The 20,227-nt window shown below is 44.1% G+C and overlaps 1 protein-coding gene across 2 annotated transcripts; it reads right to left on the bottom strand.

The window, feature by feature from the left end:
- Positions 1-3,902: 3,902 nt before the first annotated feature.
- On the bottom strand, positions 3,903-9,144 carry LOC123448779 (CBL-interacting protein kinase 31). 2 transcript variants are annotated; one of them, XM_045125782.1, is made up of 15 exons: positions 9,036-9,144; positions 8,120-8,361; positions 7,024-7,086; positions 6,836-6,907; positions 6,612-6,719; positions 6,432-6,512; positions 6,276-6,329; positions 6,063-6,188; positions 5,876-5,965; positions 5,543-5,665; positions 5,343-5,453; positions 5,080-5,193; positions 4,898-4,954; positions 4,736-4,810; positions 3,903-4,380 (listed from the first exon to the last, which is right to left on the bottom strand). In XM_045125782.1, the coding sequence occupies exons 2-15, from the start codon at positions 8,309-8,311 to the stop codon at positions 4,297-4,299; spliced, it is 1,350 nt and encodes a 449-aa protein (XP_044981717.1). In that variant the 5' UTR covers positions 8,312-8,361; positions 9,036-9,144; the 3' UTR covers positions 3,903-4,296. The 2 variants fall into 2 exon arrangements, with proteins under 2 accessions (XP_044981717.1, XP_044981718.1); XM_045125783.1 differs by lacking the exons at positions 8,120-8,361; positions 9,036-9,144 and adding an exon at positions 7,448-7,472.
- Positions 9,145-20,227: the final 11,083 nt, after the last annotated feature.

Here is a 20,227-nt window from a genome sequence, read left to right as displayed (position 1 = left end):
ATACTTATGGGTCATCAAACACCACGGTAGTTCTGCTGAAAATAGCATCAGTCTGGGTTAGTTCCAATTAAATGATATAAAGTGCATCAAAACCATATAAAAGTATTGTAAACATAGGTAAATATGTCATGAATACTTCATAAATTATCGATACGTTGGATACATATCAACCGAGTATGATGGGACTAAGGGCAGCTCTTACTGATCCCAATAACCGGTCAGAGGAGTAAAAACAGATTTTACTCGTCTAACTCGCACCTAGCCAATTCCCAATCGGCGTTAGAGGAGTAAAAAATATACTGAATCGTGCCTCGCCTCCCGATTTTTACTCCACCACACCGCGGCCGAGTAAAACGAATCCACTTTGCCTCCTCTGCCCCTTCTCCTCCCTAATTCCTGCCATTGGTGCCCCACACTATTCTCGATGCCCCACCTCACCATGGCTGGACCGCACAACCAGCGCTCTTCCCGCCACCGATCGACAAGTGCGGATCCGCGCCGCCACGCTCGCCATGGTGCTTCCAGCGGGGCCTACTCGTTTCGCCACGCCGCAACATCTTTGACTTCCCCGACCTCCCCCAGCCACCACAGCCAGAGAGGAACTACCTCAACATTCGGCAGCGGTCCTGGGGGACATGGGTGGTGGAGATTATGGACCGCGAGACCCACACCAAGAAGTGACTCGGGTCTTGCGCCGCTCGAGTATTACCGGTGGCAAGTCCGGTTCCGCGGCGTGGAGGCGCGCCTCAATATTCCATTGCCGACGACAACCATCCACAGCGTCCCCTCGGCTCCCGGGGTGGTGAATGCCGCCATGGTGAGGAGGCCGGGAGGTGATGGTTGTGTATATTATGCATTTTTAGCTCATTTGTTAGTGTTGTATTTTCTCTCTCTATATATATATAGTATGTCCCATTGAACTAAATATGTCTCCATTATGCATGATTACTGGTTTTGCACTTATCATCGTGAGCATTGCACATTTAGTATTTTATTCGTTTTTATTTGTTTTTGTGTGTCTACTAGTGTATTGGAGCAACCTAGGATCAAACATGATGAAAGGATTAAGGATGGGTTCAATACGAAGACACACACGGGTAGACTTAGCCATTTCGGATGTCGGAAAAACTCGATTTCCAGATTTTCCAAAATCAAGATCTAAGACCAGAAATGGATCGGCGTCATTCATACGGATCAAACAAGCCCACAAACATTAAATTCCAACTTCGTATGAAAAAATGACGACCGTTTTAGCGGAGAAGGTCAGAATAAAATACGTTGTTTTATGCGACCGCGTCTGGTCGTTTGACGTATACATACCTCCAAAAGTTGCCTTTCCACATGGGATTCTCCATCGATTTCGTCAGAATTGTTTCCATAGGATATTTGGCTAATAAGGAATGGTTTGGGAGAGGATAAGGCTCATCTAGAGCCCTTCGATGACCACGGGAAAGGAGAAGATATCGGGAGGCCTTCATATAAGCACCATCAACCCTAGGCGCCTCACATCTTCGTTCATTCATCCACGCAGTTGTCATCCATCTCTATTGTTGTTCCAAGACCAGCTCATAGAGGAGAGAAGGGCCAAGCTAAGAGGAAGACGAAGGGGCGCGTCCACCTCACGTGCACCGGCCTTCGGGTCGTTGCGGTCTTCACTGCCAGCCCCACAATCATCACCACCACCGGCGCCACCATGCTCCTCTTCTTCACTGGTTTCACGTCGTCTTGTAACTTTCCCTCTCCATGTATGATGTTTGAGTAGTTGTGTTAGTTCCTGAGGAATTGGATGAACCCTTGATGACTAGTACTTGTCGAACAAGCGATCCAATCATTCTCTTTATATATTTTGCGTTGATTGTCTCATTGTGTTGTGAAGAACGCTCACGCGTCATTAGCCTCTTGTGGGCTTGAGGCAAGTCATGTTGGCAAGCAGGCTGGTTGCGGAGGTAGGTAGTGACAACCCTATTCTCCCTTCATCCCGGGTCATTGCACGAGGGATTAGTGCAATACCCTAGAACTTAATAATGTGACCATGGGGAATTTACTCCCTTAATCACTCCCTAGATCATTGTTGTGCTAATCGGAAAGGGGAAGCACGGTGGTGACACGAGTGTACGCGGTAATCGAACTAAGGATGCGTATTTTATTGGCTCCGCCCACGTAAGATCATGTACAAATGGCTTAGTGATATAAATAGAAAGCCATGTTTATCATGTGTTGTCGGCATCATGCTTGTGGTGATAGTTTAGTCCATTTAATTTTCTGTTTTTTATTTCTCTTTTGTAGTTTAGTACACATTATCCTTTTATTTTCCTTCCTAGGGACTCACTAAAATAAGTTAATTTAAATCTACGGTTTGGGTGCGTAAGAAACTATAGTCACGGGTTTTATAATGCCTTTTCATCAGTTTTCTATGGATTCGACACTTACTTATCATGAAAGTGGTACAACAACTTTTTGTACTTGCATGTCATCAGGAGGGGAGGGAGCGCCTCAAGGCAGAGGCAGCCGATGAGAAGTACATGACGGACCACCGCATCCGACACCCTTAGCTAGTGGAGGCGGAGCGGGCGGTTGACGAGGAGGTCATCGACATCTGTGACAATGAGAAACAAGAGGAGAAACTCAACTCTCAAGAGTGACGGCGCATCTCCCTTGACTCGAGCTATGACGGCTCTGGCCTGGACCCAATGAATGGTGGGATGACCCGGGGCGCTCGCGTGTAGGGGTGTCGAAGCCAACAACGGACAGGTGGCTTCCCCTTCTCACATGTATCTGGCCGGAGGCCGTGGTAGGGCGTCACAGACGATGCAGGGGAGGCTGTTGGAGGGATGGGTAGACTGACTGCTCGTCACTGGCGCAAGGGCGCCGGTTCGGACGAGCTTCGCTCCCCTTCCCCTCTTCCAGGCCTGGCCTCCTGGCTGCAGATCGATGTTGCGGGGAGGGAGGGCCACCGGCAGTTCCATTGATGCTTGGTTCCCGCCGGTCGGCCCAAAGTCAGCACCTTTGATGGTCTCCGGATTATCTCGAAGCGGGGCGACGGCCCTGGTGATGGGAGCTCCTGGCTCGTGGGCGGAGCTCGCGGCTCGGGTGTTGACAGGCTCGTTGCCATGGCCGCATGGGTGGCATGGGGGTGGGCCTTCGACGATCTACGGTGGTGGTGCGGCCAGCGATCTCCTGCCGTGTCGTACCACGGGCGGAGGTGGAGGGTAGTGGTCGAGGTCAAAACCTCGTCTGGTTCGGACCAGACGATGGCGGGGGCGTTCATGCGCCGTTTCCTTTCTAAAGGCTCCATCGCGATAGCCCTGCGTCCTTCGCCATACTCTGGGTGAAAACCTCGATTCAGTGGATCGAGCGGTGGCGGCTCTCCGATGTCGTTTCTTTCTTGAAAGCACCGTTTTAAAGTTTTCTGGGTTGTTGGGTTTTGGTGTTGCTCATTATCAACCCCTTGTATCTGCCTTGAATGTATGTGGTGTCAGGTTGTTTGGATCGTTGTTTTATATATAAAACGGAACGAAAGCCTTTTTGGGTAATTTGGCAGCGAGTTAAGCCCGCCCAGATGCGGGCGCCGGCGAGTCAAAGCCGTCTGGCGCGTCCGGTCAAGACCGGGTCGGGATGTGCCAGCGCCGCCGTAACCGGGATCGCTGCCGTGGCGCGAGAGAGCGAGTCAAAAAAAGCTAAGGAAGCCAGTCAACCGGCGGGCGTGGGCGGGAGCAGATGGAGACATGGCAACATCGGCGGACGCGGCTCACAACTCGCTAGGCTTTCATCTTTGCCGGCAAATGTGAGAGTTCGTCGCTGGTCCGACTACATTTTTCTGTTCGCAGTTTGAAGAACACATCGGTTTCATTTTCACTGGTCAGTTAGGATTGCACGAGCTTCCTACCTTCACACACGCAGCATCGCCGGCAAGGATCAGCATTTTATTTATTTAGAGTCATCTCCCCGGCTATAGCTACTACAATGCTACAAGTACTACAGCACAAACAAAGTTCAACACATTGCACTGTTCAATGTACCCTCCTACCAATACAATCTTAGAACAATACGGCCTTTCGCCTCTGGACCATGAATATGATAAGCAAACTAACGAAGCCATAGATAGGCTCTTCCACAGCAGGCTGCGCGCCCGCTGTTTCATCGGAGCCTATTCGATCATCATCATCAACAAACGAACGAACAAAAGAACTTGGTCTGCACAATCCATTCCGCACCCTCCATGCCCCATCCCACATATCAAGGAACTATGTACATGGAAAACCAGCGCCGATCGGTCGGTGAGTCTCAAAATGTGCTTCATGCCGCGGTGCTGTTATCTTCTACCTCGCCGCCGCACTTCCAAACTACGTCCTTGAGCTGGGTCGAGAGAGATCTGTAGAACTGTTTCACAGTAGAATAAACTCTTGTTACTTGGTTGTGCAAACAATGCCATGGATCCGAAATGCTATGCAATTATAGGTATGTGGTTACTACAGATTATCTAGAAGAGATTAATTCCAATACAATAATTATTTATACGTCAGCTTTACTTTTTTTTTAAGTATTCAGAGGTAATCAAGAGTTATACGATGTTTGCAGCAGACCTCAGATGGGCCTATTTTATTAGTGTTAGACTTTGTCCAAAGTTGTTCGTTTAATTAGCAGTGCTTTGCTATTGCGAGTATCAATTCTAAATTCGCAGATAATTTGGATGGAAAAGGATGCTATGGCAGCACCGCTCATGATTAGTACGTACCATTTGAAATTCCAGAGTATCCCCCTTCGCCTTTTTCAGCTCAACCACATGTAGGGATGGAGCTACTTGAAACACCTGAATGGTTGCCACATAAAAAAAATATGAATGGGTAATCCTTCTTTAGTGTTCGAAATAGTTTGTTTGTGTGGTGTTTTCACTTGCCTCAGTTGCAACATTGAGATTGCCTTTTCTACCTGCTTTCGGGTTCTCCATCCGCATCTGGAAATAACAAAATCAAAACTAGTTCAATTTCCTGCAAACTTCGATTATGTTCAACATATATACAAATAATTTAATTGTAACATAAGATGTATGGACATGTAGACAATAAGCAATATGAATACCTTGTAGTTTTTCTTCTGAATGTCAAATCCAAGTGGCCTTGCAGCTTCAGCAATCTTGCTGATGATTTCTTTTGGAGGGCATTGCGAGGTGAATCTTGTCTCTCTTTTATGCTCCTGCCACATAATTCGTACAGATAAGAAGGTTGTTTCTAAAGGAAATCATAGGCAACAAACAGACAATAGAATATGGGAAGTCAAACCTAATAAGACAGACATATAATGGCTATCTGCAGCAGAAATATTTCAGAATTTGCAGTTCTTACCTCCTTTGCCTCGAATAAATTGTCCAGATTCAGTCCCTGATTCAGCGAAATCAGTTCAAATGCATTCATTGAGGTTGGCTTATGTTCAGTCTCCTCTTTCACATGTTGGTCCTAGTAAATTATTAATAGATACATATAGTTAATCACTTATTCCAACCACAAGTGTAAGCATTTTAACCATGTCAGGTCAACTGCCTCACCTCTGAGTCTCCAAATGCAGCATAGACATCATCGAAACTAGTTTCATACTTATCATCAAAAACAGGTGGCTTGAATCCCTTTTTGAACCAAGGATCCTCCAGTATCTGAGGAATGGTCATACGCTGTTCAACATTCAACAACAAAAACAGGACAGATGAGTTGGGATTGGATAACTTTTTTCCAGTACTGAGAAAGTAATGGTACATTGGTACAAGTCGAATTAAGGAGTACTGGTGTTTCATTTGTAGTACTGCTCATAAGTCTGATTCTCTTTTGAAAGGATTATTCTTAGTGATTTCAACAGCCATATTCAAAAGCTGTATCCCACTTACAGTTGAAGGATTAGGGTCCAGAATTCTGGAAATCAACTTCTTAGCTCCAGTAGAAAACCAAGAGGGGCACGTGAACTGAGCCTCTGAGATCTGTTATTCCATGAGGGAGTAAGAAGAAATTATAAGCAATAATATCATCTCAGATGTTCTTACAAATTTTTGTATCTTTGGGCAGTATTGGTATTACCTTTTTATAAAGAGCGATGATGTTTTCATCCTCGAAAGGTAAAAACCCGGCAAGCAGAATAAAAAGGATTACCCCGCAAGACCAGATATCTGCAGCTGCGCCATCATAACCTCTATCCTCAATCACCTGCGGAGAAATCGAAGTTAGACAATAGTTCTAGGCTTCTAGTGGATTGGACACATGATCTTACTATGACAAGCAAAACAAAATTACCTCAGGAGCAACATAGTTCGGAGTTCCGCATGTTGTGTGCAGCAAACCGTCAGCCTGTAGAGTCGAAGAATTTCAGTAACAGTGAGAATCAACACAAGGCAATGATGTGACTAGCTCGAATTTTTTACCCAAAGTAAGAGTATATCTTAAAAATACCTTGACTTGCTCAGTTAAAGCACTTAAACCGAAGTCGGACACTTTGAGGTTTCCAGCAGCATCAAGCAACAAATTTTCTAACTGCAAATGCAGGTTTAACATATTTTTGTCACTTTCATGTACTTGTATGTGTATAGTTAACCATAGAAGAACACATGACCCAGAAGATAAGGTTTTTACCTTCAAATCTCTGTGATACACACCCCTACTGTGGCAATAATCAACGGCATTTATCAGTTGTTGGAAGTATTTGCGTGCTTCCTCTTCTTTCAACCTTCCATTGGTATACTGTGTATAACAGCAAGTAAACAGATTAAACAGATGATCGTGTAACATGAATGAAAATCTAACCGACAATACAACAGCACCAATTGCAGATGGATGGATGGCATATTGGCACTTACAATGGTATCAAAGAGTTCCCCTCCAGTAATGTATTCCAGAACAATGAAAATTCTTGCTTTACTTCCCATCACCTGAGATGAAAAGCAAATATTAGCAAAAAGGTACTAAGACCGCAGCCATGAATAAACACAAATGTACTAAAGTATGGCAATAAATCTTGAATCTTCCATTGATTTTGGGACTTTACCTCGTGCAGTCGGACAACATTAGGATGCTTTATTAACTTCATAGTGCAAATTTCGCGCCTAATCTGCATTGAGTTGAGGATGGTATTAGGATACAGATATCAAATCTCACTATATGAGCACATGTATGAAATAATATGTTTCAGTTTTGACAATGTTTTTTGTGGCTAACAGAAGTCCTTGTTTGAGGACTGTATGGTTAGAACTTGGAACTTGGAAGAGCACCAAAGTACAGCAAAGGCAACAAGGGACACATATGTGTTCAATTTGCACAAAGTTCAGACATCAATTAGAAACTGCACAAGATATTAGGAGAACATTCTGAGGTTGGTGATATATGACTTCAATTGGAAGATCAGTATGTGGGTAAGATCGCTATGTAATGCAAATGTGTAGATACGGAATCATTCTTAACTGAAGTCACACCTTCCTATGCCCCCATGCTGGCACGGCAACATCCAGGGAAGCTAGAAATGGTTTCTCCAGTTAGCTCCTTGATATAAAGGTGTACAGATTATACTCCCTTTGTCCTAAAATAAATGTCTCAACTTTATACTAGCTCTAGTATAAAATTGTACTAAGCTTAAGACACTTATTTTGGGACGGAGGGAGTAATAATGAAGAAAGATTGCAACTGTGCATCTCAGCAAAAAGGTAAGAAACATAATCCTTTTGCTGGCTGTGGTAAAAAAAAATACTACTCCCTCTGTTCACTTTTGTAAGACGTTTAAGACAGATGAAATTGAATTGTTTTAGGTGTTGTCTTAAATGTCTAAAACGTCTTACAAAAGTGAACGGAGGGAGTAGTGGTATTCATGAAAGATGATATGGTTGACTGAACTTTAAATTGTTACCACGTGCATCTTATGGTCTGGTCTGATCTATTACTCCCTCCGTTCCTAAATATAAGTCTTTCTAGAGATTTCACTAACGGACTATGTACGAATGTATATAGACATGTTTTAAAGTATAGATTCATTCATTTTGCTTCGTATGTAGACCCCTAGTGAAATGTCTTAAAAGACTTATATTTAGAAACGGAGGGAGTATATGATATGTTCAGATAACAGGAATATGAGGAAACTGTGTGATAATGACCTGTTCAACCAATCTGAGCTTCTGAACCTTCTCCTTGTCGAGGATTTTGATAGCAACAGGCTCCATAGTTTCAGTGTTCTTTGCGAACCTGACCTTTGCAAATGTCCCTTCCCCGATGGTGCGGCCGAGCTCATACTTGCCGACACGGCGCTTCACCTTTGGTGACAATGCGGCTCTCTTGGCCCGATACATCTTCCCACAACCGAAGGTTACTGTCAACCTTCAAAATGCTCTTGGACGACCTGCAGTTGCGCAATCAAATCAGGCTTTGGACACTATGAATTTGGCTTGTGCCATATTTTATCATGAGGCAGCCTTTACCATCTTTTCCCAAAAGGGATAAAAGGAAAAACAGTAGAAGTAGCGTAGATCCTAAAGATCTCAGGATCCAGGAACACTAAACAACACCTGATCATCTTCATCAATATAAAATGACCAGACTAGTCCAAAACACTCAACCCACTTTGACTTTACTAATATAAAAGGTGGCAAAGACATACGGAGTATCTACAAAAAAAAAAGGTGGCGAAGACCATGAGAATAAGATGCATCATCCCAAGCTAAACCAGGGACATGTGCCTGCGGCCGAAAGGCGAAAAAATCATGAAAAGTACATGGAGGTCACACAGTACAGGAAGAATCTCCAGTTGGTAACCTATGAATGATCCTACCCGACACAGTCACCTAAGATGGAGTTTTCCAGAAAGCAGTTTACAGACATGTACTTTCTGGAGCAAGGTAGATAATCCTAGCTTAAAAAAGTGTGTGTGCTGCTCAAATGAAGAGCAGAAAGAGAAATGAGTGGTGATAATGAGCCGGAAATTCCAGATCAGAGCTGTATGTAGGTCCCCGAGTAGCACAAGAAAATGCAAAATTCTCACACCGGCACGGTAGGGAACAGATTCAGGGGCCTTACCTTCAACCCGACGAGGTAGCAGACAGCAGGTGGAGCTTGGCAGCAGATGCAGCTAGGAGCTAGCGAGGGTTGGTCTGAGGAGGAAGAGGATGCTGTTGCTGTGGATGCAGAGGAGGAAGAGGGATAAATAAGGAGGGAGGGAGGGAGGGAGGAGGTGGGGGGGTGACACTGACACGTACGTACTCGCATAGCTAGCTGGGCCTGGGCAGGAGGAGCACCACCACGAGAAAAGGACATGGGATCGGGATGGATGCGAGCAGAGCAGCCGCTGCTGGCGTACGTAAGTTTGATTGCCGACGCTGCCTTGCCACCTCTTTCAGTTCCCAAGGGCTGCACCTGCACCTGCACTGCACTGCATGTGCATGGCCTATCCTTTTCGTCCCCTTCGTTCTACTGCTGCTTTTCGATTCTACTCGAAAAAGAAAAAAGATCCTGCTAGCACTAGTGGTATTTTCAACATACTCCATGAAGAACGTTGTGTGCACCAGAGACCAGAATCAGACCAGGGTACGTGGATAAGGTTGTGCTCTTATCAGAGCTATGCAGCGCAACTCTCTTCTCTACTCTCTAGTACTGCTACATGCTATATGAATCTTCAAGCCTTGCGAATTCGCCCCCGTATACAAAATTAACTGTAATACTTCTTCCGTTTTTAAATATAATTTTCTTAAGAGGTTTTAATAGCGGACCAACTGGAATGGCCAGCTGATTTGAACGATAATCTTGGTCACTGGTCATTTTTGCTATCGTGATAATCTTTAACTATGCATATACAACTTTGCACGTAGTATATGCCGTTGTAGGGAATATAATACTTTTACACGAGGGGAGTATATCCGCACCAGTTTGGGCCTGCTGTTTGAGAAAACAAAACCCACCTGTTTGGCGTGGGAACAATATTCTACCATTCTCCGTGGGCTTTCTGGTCACCGGTATGTGTTACGTGCAGAGATAAATTACAAGACACGAGCTGTGTTTGGCATGACAACTTTCTTCACGGCCTGATACTGTACATGGCCACGTACTACTAATTTCGAATTAAGATGCTGGCACCCCCCCACCTTACTGTTTTTGGTTGCGGCCGCTGGAAACACGAGGGGGGCAAACAAAAGGAGCGACGGCACAACCACCGATTGAAGTTTCGCGACCTCTGGCTAATGTCGATGGCAGTTAATATCCTGCCTGCTTCGATGTGGAAATGTGATCTTATGAGCAGGCGAGGCGTGACACGTCCACATGACAGGGAAACCCCGGCCATCTGACGCGCGCAACATATTTGGCGGGAGATCTCACACACGAATAAATTAAGCGCAAGTAAATTAAATTGCCTTGGTATAGAAACCCGGCCGGTACATACCGTAAGCTGGAGATAATTGCAGGACACTACCACACTTGGACATCATGTAACGAATCGATACCAATAGTCATTTTTTTATGCGTGTCAATACCATCTCATAGCCTAATTGTTGTAATACGATCTGACACATGTATCTGACGTACCGGGCCCGCATGTAAGTGTCGACACGAACCGGTTCGGTCAGTCTTTGTGTCTCGCTCCAACCTGGTCGACCAAGCCAGTCGCCTCCTTCCCTCTTCTTCTCTCCTCGCACTCTGCCCCTCTCGTCGCCGAACCTCGTCGGCCGCCACCACCTCCGCCACGCCATGGTTTATGAGGATGATAGTAGCAACGACCTATCGAGCCTGGACATCAGCTCTTCCTCCGACGGCATGATGCATCGGGTAATTTGTAGAGCTAGGGTTAGGTTTAGGGTTCCGGTTTCTTCACATTAGGGATTTATCTCTGTTTTTTGGTTCTTTTTTAGATCCCTACTAGCATCGACGACGAAGACTACATGGGCATCGAGAATTCTGTCCTGGATGTTTGCTTGGAGCATGGGCTGCCGCCTGAGCGTCACGTAGCATTCGAAGGATTTGAGACAGGCATGAGGTTTTTAGTGTGTGCTCAGCCGGTAAGATGCATGAAGTTGCTTCTGTTTTTTCTATCTGCTGGTTCCCTGCAATTTTCTAGATGCAGCTTAGTTAGATTAGCTAATTGTTGATGTTTAGTTAGATTAGCTAATTCCTGTTTAGATCCCTGTTTATTCAATATAGAAGACTACATAGTTAATTGTTTTTGGTTGGTTCTTTAGATCCCTGTCAGCTTAGTTCGATGCAGACTATCATTGTTCCTGATCCAAGCAGTGTCATTGTTTATTACAAATGGGCAAGTGCTCTTAGATTGTTTAATACTAAAGATGGAGCTTAGCTCAAAGATTCTGGCTTAGTTGAAAGTGCTGATATTTTTTTACAAGTAGTGGAAGTAGTGATCAGTACTTCTACAATTGCTGGTATTTTTTTATTGATTCTAAACATGGAGCTTAGCTCAAAGATTCTGGCTTAGTTGGAAGTGCTGGTATTTTTTACAAGTAGTGGAAGTAGTGGTCAGTACTTTTGTAATTGCTGTTATTTTTCTACAAGTAGTTAGAAGTGTTGGTATTGATGGACTGCTAAAGATGCAGCTTAGTTACAATTGCTGTGATTTTCTTACCCGTTCATGGAAGTAGTGGTCAGTACTTTTGCAATTATTTTATTGGTGTTCTTTATGGAATAATATAATATGTGTTTTTTGTATTGCAGATGTAGGGTAACGTAGCATAAATTTAAAATTTTCCTACGCCATATTCAGATCTTCCTATGAAGAGACCAGCAACGAGAGAGGGGTGAGTGGATCTTCATACCTTTGAAGATCGCTAAGCGGAAGCGTTGCTAGAACGCGGTTGATGGAGTCGTACTCGCGGCTATTCGGATCACGGTGTGATTCCAATCTAGTGCCGAATCACGACACCTCCGCGTTCAACACACGTGCAACCCGGTGACCTCTCGTGCACCTTGATCCAGCAAGGAGGAGGGAGAGGTTGGGGAATATCTCCGGCAGCACGACGGTGTGGTGTTGATGGAGAGACGATGTCTCCCGGCAGGCCTTCGCCAAGCACCGTGGGAGAGGAGGAAGAAGAGAGACAGGGCTACGCCGAGAGAGATGGAAAACCGTGTTCTCAAAGGCCAAAAAACCCGCTATACATAGGGGGAAGGGAGGGTGGCGCGCCCTTTAGGGTTTCCCACCCTAAAGGGGGGGAGCCCTAGATGGGAGAGGGGGTGGTGGCCAGGAGGGGGAGAGGGGGGGTGGCGCACCCCTGGTGGGCCTTAGGCCCACCTGACTTAGAGTTTCCCCCCTTTCCCTCTCTAGGTGCCTTTGGCTGTGTGTGGGAGGCGCACCAGCCCACCCAGGGGCTGGTTCCCTCTCACACTTGGACCATGTAGCCTCCTGGGGCTGGTGGCCCCTCCTGGTGGGCCCCCGGAACCCTTTCGGTGGTCCCGACACTTTGCCGGTGGTGCCCAAAACATTTACGGCGTCCAAACCCATCCACCCTATATATCAATCTTTACCTCCGGACCATTCCGGAGCTCCTCGTGACGTCCGGGATCTCATCCGGGACTCCGAACAACCTTCTGTAACCTCGTGTAGAAATTCCCTATAACCCTAGTGTCATCGAACCTTAAGTGTGTAGACCCTACGGGTCCGGGAGGCATGCAGACATGACCGAGACACTCTTCGGCCAATAACCATCAGCGGGATCTGGATACCCATGGTGGCTCCCACATGTTCCACGATGATCTCATAGGATGAACCGCGATGTCAAGGATTCAATCAATCCCGTATACAATTCCCTTTGTCTGTCGATATAGAACTTGCCTGAGATTCGATCGTCGGTACACCCATACCTTGTTCAATCTCATTAACGGTAAGTCTCTTTACTCGTTTCGTAGCACGTCATCCTGTGACTAACTCCTTAGTCACATTGAGCTCATGATGATGTTCTACCTAGTGGGCCCAGAGATACCTCTCCGTCACATGGAGTGACAAATCCCGATCTCGATTCGTACCAACCCAACAAACACTTTCGGAGATACCCGTAGTGCACCTTTATAGTCACCCAGTTACGTTGTGACGTTTGATACACCCAAAGCACTCCTACGGTATCCGGGAGTTGCACAATCTCACGGTCGAAGGAAAAGACATGTGACATTAGAAAAGATTTAGCATACGAACAAGACGATCTAGTGCTATGCTTAGGGTTGGGTCTTGTCCATCACATCATTCTCCCAATGATGTGATCCCGTTATCAATGACATCTAATGTACATGATCAGGAAACCATGATCATCTATTGATCAACGAGCTAGCCAACTAGAGGCTTGCTAGGGACACATTGGGATCTATTTATTCACACATGTATTACTGTTTCCTATTAATACAATTATAGCATGAACAATAGACGATTATCATGAACAAGAAAATATGATAATAACCATTTTATTATTGCCTCTAGGGCATATTTCCAATAACAACCACCTCAAAACTGTGGTTTTGTTGGGTGGGTAGACCAAGAGTGGCCTCCCACAATGCAAAATGCATTGTTGAAACTTTGGGAAATGTTGGAAGACAGCAAGAGTGGTAGGAGGGATGATAATTTGGAGAATTCACTGAAAATTCACCACCTCCCATAGGAGAAAAGAAATCTTGATGCAAACTATGAGAAACTAGTAGAAGATGTGAATCAACTCCTCAATGCCCAGGAGGAGAGAGTCATGGATTTAAGCTATATAAAGGTGAATGCCCATGGTGCAGAGAGCTCTAGTTCTGTTGTGTGTGTCATGAAGTCTGAGATTGAGAAGAAAGAGGCAGAGATAATGGAAGTTAAAGGGAAGTATTCAGTGCTTATGAACCTTGCAGAAGCTCAAGGCAGGGTCATTAGGACCCAGAAGGCAAATCATTTGAAGGAGAAGGAGAAGCTAAGTGAAGAGAACTACAATTTAAAGGTTCGGGTTGATAAACTGTCAAAATCTAAGGAAAAACCTAATGATGACATTGTGGTGCTCAACCTTCACATTGATGGTCTGAAGAAAGGAATTGAGAATCTGATTAAACGCGAGGATGAGCTAAAGCTCCAGATTACTGATCAGTTGAAGGCATTGGAGAAGAACCAAGAGAAGTTGAAGATGATCAGAGACATTTTGGATGGATGAGCCGATCAGATGAAGATGAAGTCCACTATGCTATGGTTGATGTGGTGCCCTTTTGTGAAAACTTGTTCTTTAATGCATGATGAACTCCACTATGCTATGTTTGTAACTCTACTATGCTATGGTTGGTGTGTTGCCCTTTTGTACCAATGTTGTAATGCAAGAATCTCTGAATTATGTATGCTTAAGTGACTTGATCTTTGTTCAACCCAAGTATGTTGTGCTATGCTTAAGTGACTTCTTATTTGTTGCATTGATAGATGGGTATGTGTTTATGTGTCCATGACAATGAAGCACCTGTTGCATTGACAGATGGGTATATCTTAAGAACCATGACCATCAGAGAGCAATAAGAACCATGACCATCAAGCACATCAGAGAGTAGATATGACACCATTTGAGAAATAAGAACCATGACCATTTGTTGTATTATGTGAAATCTGCTAGCTAAAGAGAGCTTTTAGTTTCCTAACCTGTTGCTATAAACAGATGATGAACACATAAATAGATCAGATCATGACCATCACATCACACATCATATAACTTGATCATCAGCTCACCAAGAAATTAGTACTTATCATAGAACCAGCAAATTCACTTAATACTTATCACTTAGTACTTATCACTTATCACACATCACTTACTACTGGTAGTACAACCAACAAATTCACTTAATACACATCATAGAACTTAGTACTTATCACTTATCACACATCACTTAGCACTGGTCATACAACCAGAAAATACTTTGAATACACATCATTAATCATGGTTACCACTAGCAGTAAAAATGCCATCCAGCCAGAATGGTTTCTTGGTGTAGGAGCAGCTGATGAACCTCCAGGAGATGATGATGAAGCTCCAGCAATAAATCTTGGGGCAGGAGCAGATGATGAACCTGCATCAACAGATGATGAACCTACAGCAGCAAATCTTGGGGTAGTGAAAGGCCTATGAACACTGTCACTAGTTGTTGATCTTCTGGTAGATCTTGCAGGGGGATGGTGTGATCTTGCTTCCCTCCTTGGTCTTGCAGCTGCAGGTTGTGATCTTGCAGTTGGAGGCTGTGATGTTCCAGTTCTAGCCTGTAATAATGGATTGAACACATGAACATAATAGTTGCAAAGCAAATAAACACAAAAGAAAATACTTGGAAAGCACATTATGAGAAAATGTGCTTACCACATGCTTGTTTTTCCTCAGAGCCAACTCTGCTCTCAACTGTTGTCCGCAGTTGGTGTACCTATGGCCTTGGAGCCCACAGTTGCTGCATGTTATAGTGGCCATTCTTGAACTGTCCTTTGGTTTTGGAACCTCAAATTTTCCCTTTATTCTCTTCTCTTTCTTTCTTCCCCTCTTCACATGAAATGTGGGTGGCTCTATGTCTGGTCCACTTATCCTTGTCCAATCATGTTCACCAGGAACATGATATATCATTGGCTCATAAGAAGCAAGGTAGAAAGGTTTTTTAAAGAATTTGGACATATATTCCTCTGGAAATATTTTTGCCTTGTTAATTTCTGATATTGCATGGTTGCAAGGTATGCCAGACAGGTCCCACTTTTTGCAGCCACATGTATGCAGTTTCAAGTTTACAGCATGTGTTTGCTGCCCACTACTCACTTGCCATAAATTAACACCAGCTTGGATAGGTTTGCAGTATCTACCTCTTTCCTTTTACACCTCTAGCTTCTCAGCATAATGTGTTGTAATCTCCCACAGAGCTGCCTTTCCTTTCTCTCTATTCCTATGCCACCTCACCATCTTCTTGTCCTTAATACCATCAATCATAGTCCTAATAGGTTTTCCCTAAAGTCTAGGATATAATTGTTGAACACCTCAGACAGGTTGTCAACAACCAAGTCTGTCTTGCAGTTAGTGTCAAAAGCATGCCTAGCCCATGTGTGCTTAGGTATTCCAGTCAGCCACTTCCAAGCTTCCTCACTCTCATTTTTGAGATCATTCATGGCAATGTTAAACTTGTGTTGGTTGTAAGCATAGGTGGCATTATCCATGCATTTCTTAAGATCTCCCCCCCTAAAACGAGCATTATGGAAATTTGCATAGAGGTGTCTAAGGCAAAATCTTTGATGGCAGTTTGGGAATACTTGATTTACTGCATTTAGCAGCCCCTGATCACATAGCATCCTAAACTTAGCTATTATACAACTACAAATGCAGAACTTAATAGAAATGCTAAATTTGATTCAGTTGCAAAGCACATACCTTCTGTCTATCAGACATGATAGTATAAGGACCAAATTTCCCAATTTCACCTCCTAGACATATCTTCAATTGGTGCAGAAACCAACACCAGTTAGCTGCGTCTTCTTGTCCAACTATAGCAAATGCAAGTGGGAAAATATTGTTATTGCCATCTCTTCCAGTGGCATCAAGGATTTAAGCACCAGTTGTCAGCTTAATGAAGCATCCATCAACACCTGTTCATGGAAAGCAAAGAACAATTTAAGTCTATAAAGCATTGCTAAACAATTAAAATTACTGATGCACAATAAAAGAATGACTAACCAATGAATGGTCCGCATCCATTCAGAAATCCCTCCCTTGCTCCATTGATGCAGAAGAACATAGCATGAAACCTTGGTGGTGGATGTGGTATTTTTGTAGTAGGTTTAGAAGTAACTGTTGTGACTACAACTCTACTACCAGGGTTTGTATCCATGATGGTGTGAGCATAATCCCTAAGTCTAGGATACTGCTTCTTGTGCTCTCCTAGCACAGCTTATACAGCAAGGTTTTTGGCCCTATAGGCCATGTGCCTTCCCACATCAACACCATAATTCTCCCTACAGTTATCCATCAAAGTGTTTATGCTAGTGCTGGGATCAGACCTGAACAATGACTCATAGGTCTTTGCAAGCCACTTTGCACTAATCCTTGAGTTCTCTGTGTTGGTAGGGCAAGTGTGCTCCAGCCTCATTTTCTTAATAGCAAAGGTCTTCTCCCCTTTGATAACTTCAGCAACAATGCAAAACTGGCAATGATCTTGCTTACAACAAGCAATGATCCTTTGGTCTGAGTTTCTGTGATACCTAAAGTATCTAACCTATGTGATGTGCAAGCTCAACAAAGCTTCTCTGAATTGATGTTGACTCTTAAAGCACATGTACAGACATAACTGCTGATGTGGATGCTCAAGTTTGTCATTGTACCACATCCTTGGTTTCCTTTTCTTGGCCCTACTCTTCCTCCCTTTAGGTAGCACAAATGAGGGTGGCTCATGTCCATCATCATCATCCTCAAACAACAACCAATCATCTTCTTCATCTGCTGAAGGAATGAAATCAGGTATTACCTACTCTAACACACTACAATGTGACCTAGTAGTGGGGCCTTTCCTAACTTCAAGTTTCTTCCTCCTTTTTGGAGATTTTTGCATTGGAGGCTCTTCTGTTGCAAAAATATCCTCATCTTCCTGCTCAAACAAATCCTCAACATCAGTGTCACCATCATAATGTAATAGTTCCTCATCTGAATTTTCATCTGAATCTTCAGATTGATCTACATCTTCTTTCTCCTCTCCTAATTGTGAGCTATTATCTAAATTGTTATCACTGTCATATGCATCACTACTATTATGTGATTGTTCAAACATTGGCTCTTCCTCCACTATAACATTCTGATTGTCCTTTCTGAAGTTTATGCTCTCTTGGGTGCATAAGGAAGTAGGCTGACTAGGGCAGCTATGGAAAACTACACCTTCTGGATCAACAGCAAGAACTACAGGCTCACTAAGATCATAAAGAACAGGTGGTTCATAAACTATTGCTGCTAATTTATCATCTTCAGCTGCTGCACTTGCTGCTAAATAAGTTGTTGTTGCCCTCACTAGCAAGTTGAGAACTAAACTGTGGTTATATTCCTTTTTTAGTTCCTGCAGTTTGATGTTTGTGTCAATCAAATCTAAGCCCTGCTCTCTCTCCTCTCCTATTCCTAAATTCCTCATGTGGTATAACTCATCTGACAAATAAAAACCTTGTGTTTGCAACACTGCATACAGGTTCAGAAATGTAACATCTGAGCTACATAGCTTCATATCAATATTTGGCTGAGAATCAAAGTGAATCCGCAGTTCCCTAACATCATCATTCAAACTACAGTTCAGGCATAAAAATTCAGATAAGCACATAAGCATCAAAATTCAGATAAGCAAGCATATAAATTCAGATAAGCAAGCATATAAATTCAGATAAGCACATAGACATCAAAATTCAGATAAGCACATAAGCACTTGCTGTCTTCATCAGTCAAACTATAAGCATATAAAGCATATACTATGAGTTCTTAATTGCACAGGAGCAACACACAACCTGTACTATGAATTTTTAATGTCACAGGAGCACTGGTTCAGAGTCCAGGAGCAACACAGAACCTCTACCATTGATAAACCTAGCTGGAGCAACACACATATCGAGTCTAGGAGCACTGGTTCAGAGTCCACGAGAAACAGACAACCTCTAGCATTGATACAACTAGCCTCTACCATTGATACAACCCAAAAAAAGAAAGAAAAAAATTGTCAGTGTTCATCAGTGACTTACATCATGCCGCCACCAGCACCACTGGTCCAGTGATGGCTACTGCTAGGGTTGGCGACCCAGATCTCTGCCATCTTCACCCCGTCCTCCATGGACAGCGCCGCCTCCTCCTCCAAATCCTCATCCTCTGAACCAGCGCCGGAGGAGTGGTTTGAACTGTAGCCGCCATCGTCCACAGCCAGACCTACATGGTCATCTACCCCGAGGCCGGGGAGGTCTCCATAGCCGCCAGCAACGTCACCGCCGCCGGGAGTCGCCGTCGCCATCGTCGGAGAGCCGCACAGAGAGGGAGAGGGGAGAGCAAGGCTAGGGTTCGAGCGAGAGAAGAGGGTTGGTCCGGTTCGACCAGGTTCGAGCGAGATGGTCGGGTTCGACCAGGTTCGAGTGAGTGACCGAGCCGGTACGTGTACGCCGCTGTGGAGACTGACATGCGAGCCCGGTATGTCAGATACATCGTCAATACGTGTTATACGGCTATCAGATCGTATTGCAACAATTAGGCTATGAGATGGTACTAACACGCAAAAAATGACTATTGGTACCAATTCGTTACATGGTGCCCAAGTGTGGTAGTGCCCTGCAATTATCTCTATAAGCTGTGTCGACAACAAGGAATTGAACCTCGGATCTGAATGCGTACTTTTTTTTGAATAGGAGGAATGACCCCCGGCCTCTGCATCAATCGATGCATGCAGACATATTATTAAAATAACAAAGTAATATCATAGTTCCAGATAAGTTTGCTTCTTGCAATTAAAAGAAGAACTAAAAATAAACAATCCCTTAAAAAGCAAACTGCCACATCCGGCGTAGGTAATAGTAGACTATGATGCCTATACACCTAGTCTATTACTAACACGCCATCCAAAACGGTTGAAGATAACCCGTGCGGTCATCTCCCATCTGTTGCACCCAGTATCCATAAGCTCGCTGGAGTCCACATAGTAATGACCACGTACGGATCCAAGAAGTTGCTCTGCCGATGCTTACTTGCTCTACCGATGTGTTTCTCCGGATTGGCTACTGGACAAGCACGGAACATCTGGTGTGGTGCATACCAATACCAGCAAGTCGTTGCTAACATTCAAACCAAAACAAATCATTACTATAGTACCACTTGAGATGCAGTAAAACCCCTAAACAGAATCTCGAACGCCGATTTGAAAATTTTCTCTCGCATCCGTTTGTGAACAATGGGTCACTCTGCAGACACGGATGCAGAAGACAGTCATTCAACACTGCCCGCATACATCTGTTCCTCCTAAAAAATAGAAATATGCATGTTCAATTAGCCTTATACATAAAGTACGAACGTTTCCGCATGCAACAATAGTTCAAATTTTAAAAAGTTCAGATATTACATTCGAACATTGTTGTCCCCTTTAAACACCCACAGATACTTAATCACATCATCCTTTAGCTGCTCGTGAGTTGGGCAATGCCGAATTTGATGATGCATTTGAATAAACTCTTCAAATGTGACTGGATTCTTGTCTCAGAGTTCGATACGATCACCCCTCTTCTCAAAATCTATAGTTGTGGTAGCATCCTC

This window comes from Hordeum vulgare, chromosome 4H (genome assembly GCF_904849725.1).
Source record: "Hordeum vulgare subsp. vulgare chromosome 4H, MorexV3_pseudomolecules_assembly, whole genome shotgun sequence".
NCBI classification, from domain to species: Eukaryota; Viridiplantae; Streptophyta; class Magnoliopsida; order Poales; family Poaceae; genus Hordeum; species Hordeum vulgare.
The sequence above is the reverse complement of the archived record's forward strand: the minus strand, read 5'-3'. Positions and strand labels throughout refer to the sequence as shown.

Excerpts from the sequence above, each read along its gene's own strand:
- LOC123448779 (XM_045125782.1), bottom strand. The coding sequence starts at position 8,311 with ATGTATCGGGCCAAGAGAGCCGCATTGTCACCAAAGGTGAAGCGCCGT. Across the intron at positions 6,720-6,835 it reads GGGAACTCTTTGATACCATT|TATACCAATGGAAGGTTGAA; the intron begins GTAAGTGCCAAT and ends TGTTATACACAG. Across the intron at positions 4,955-5,079 it reads TTCAGAAGAAAAACTACAAG|ATGCGGATGGAGAACCCGAA; the intron begins GTATTCATATTG and ends TGTTATTTCCAG.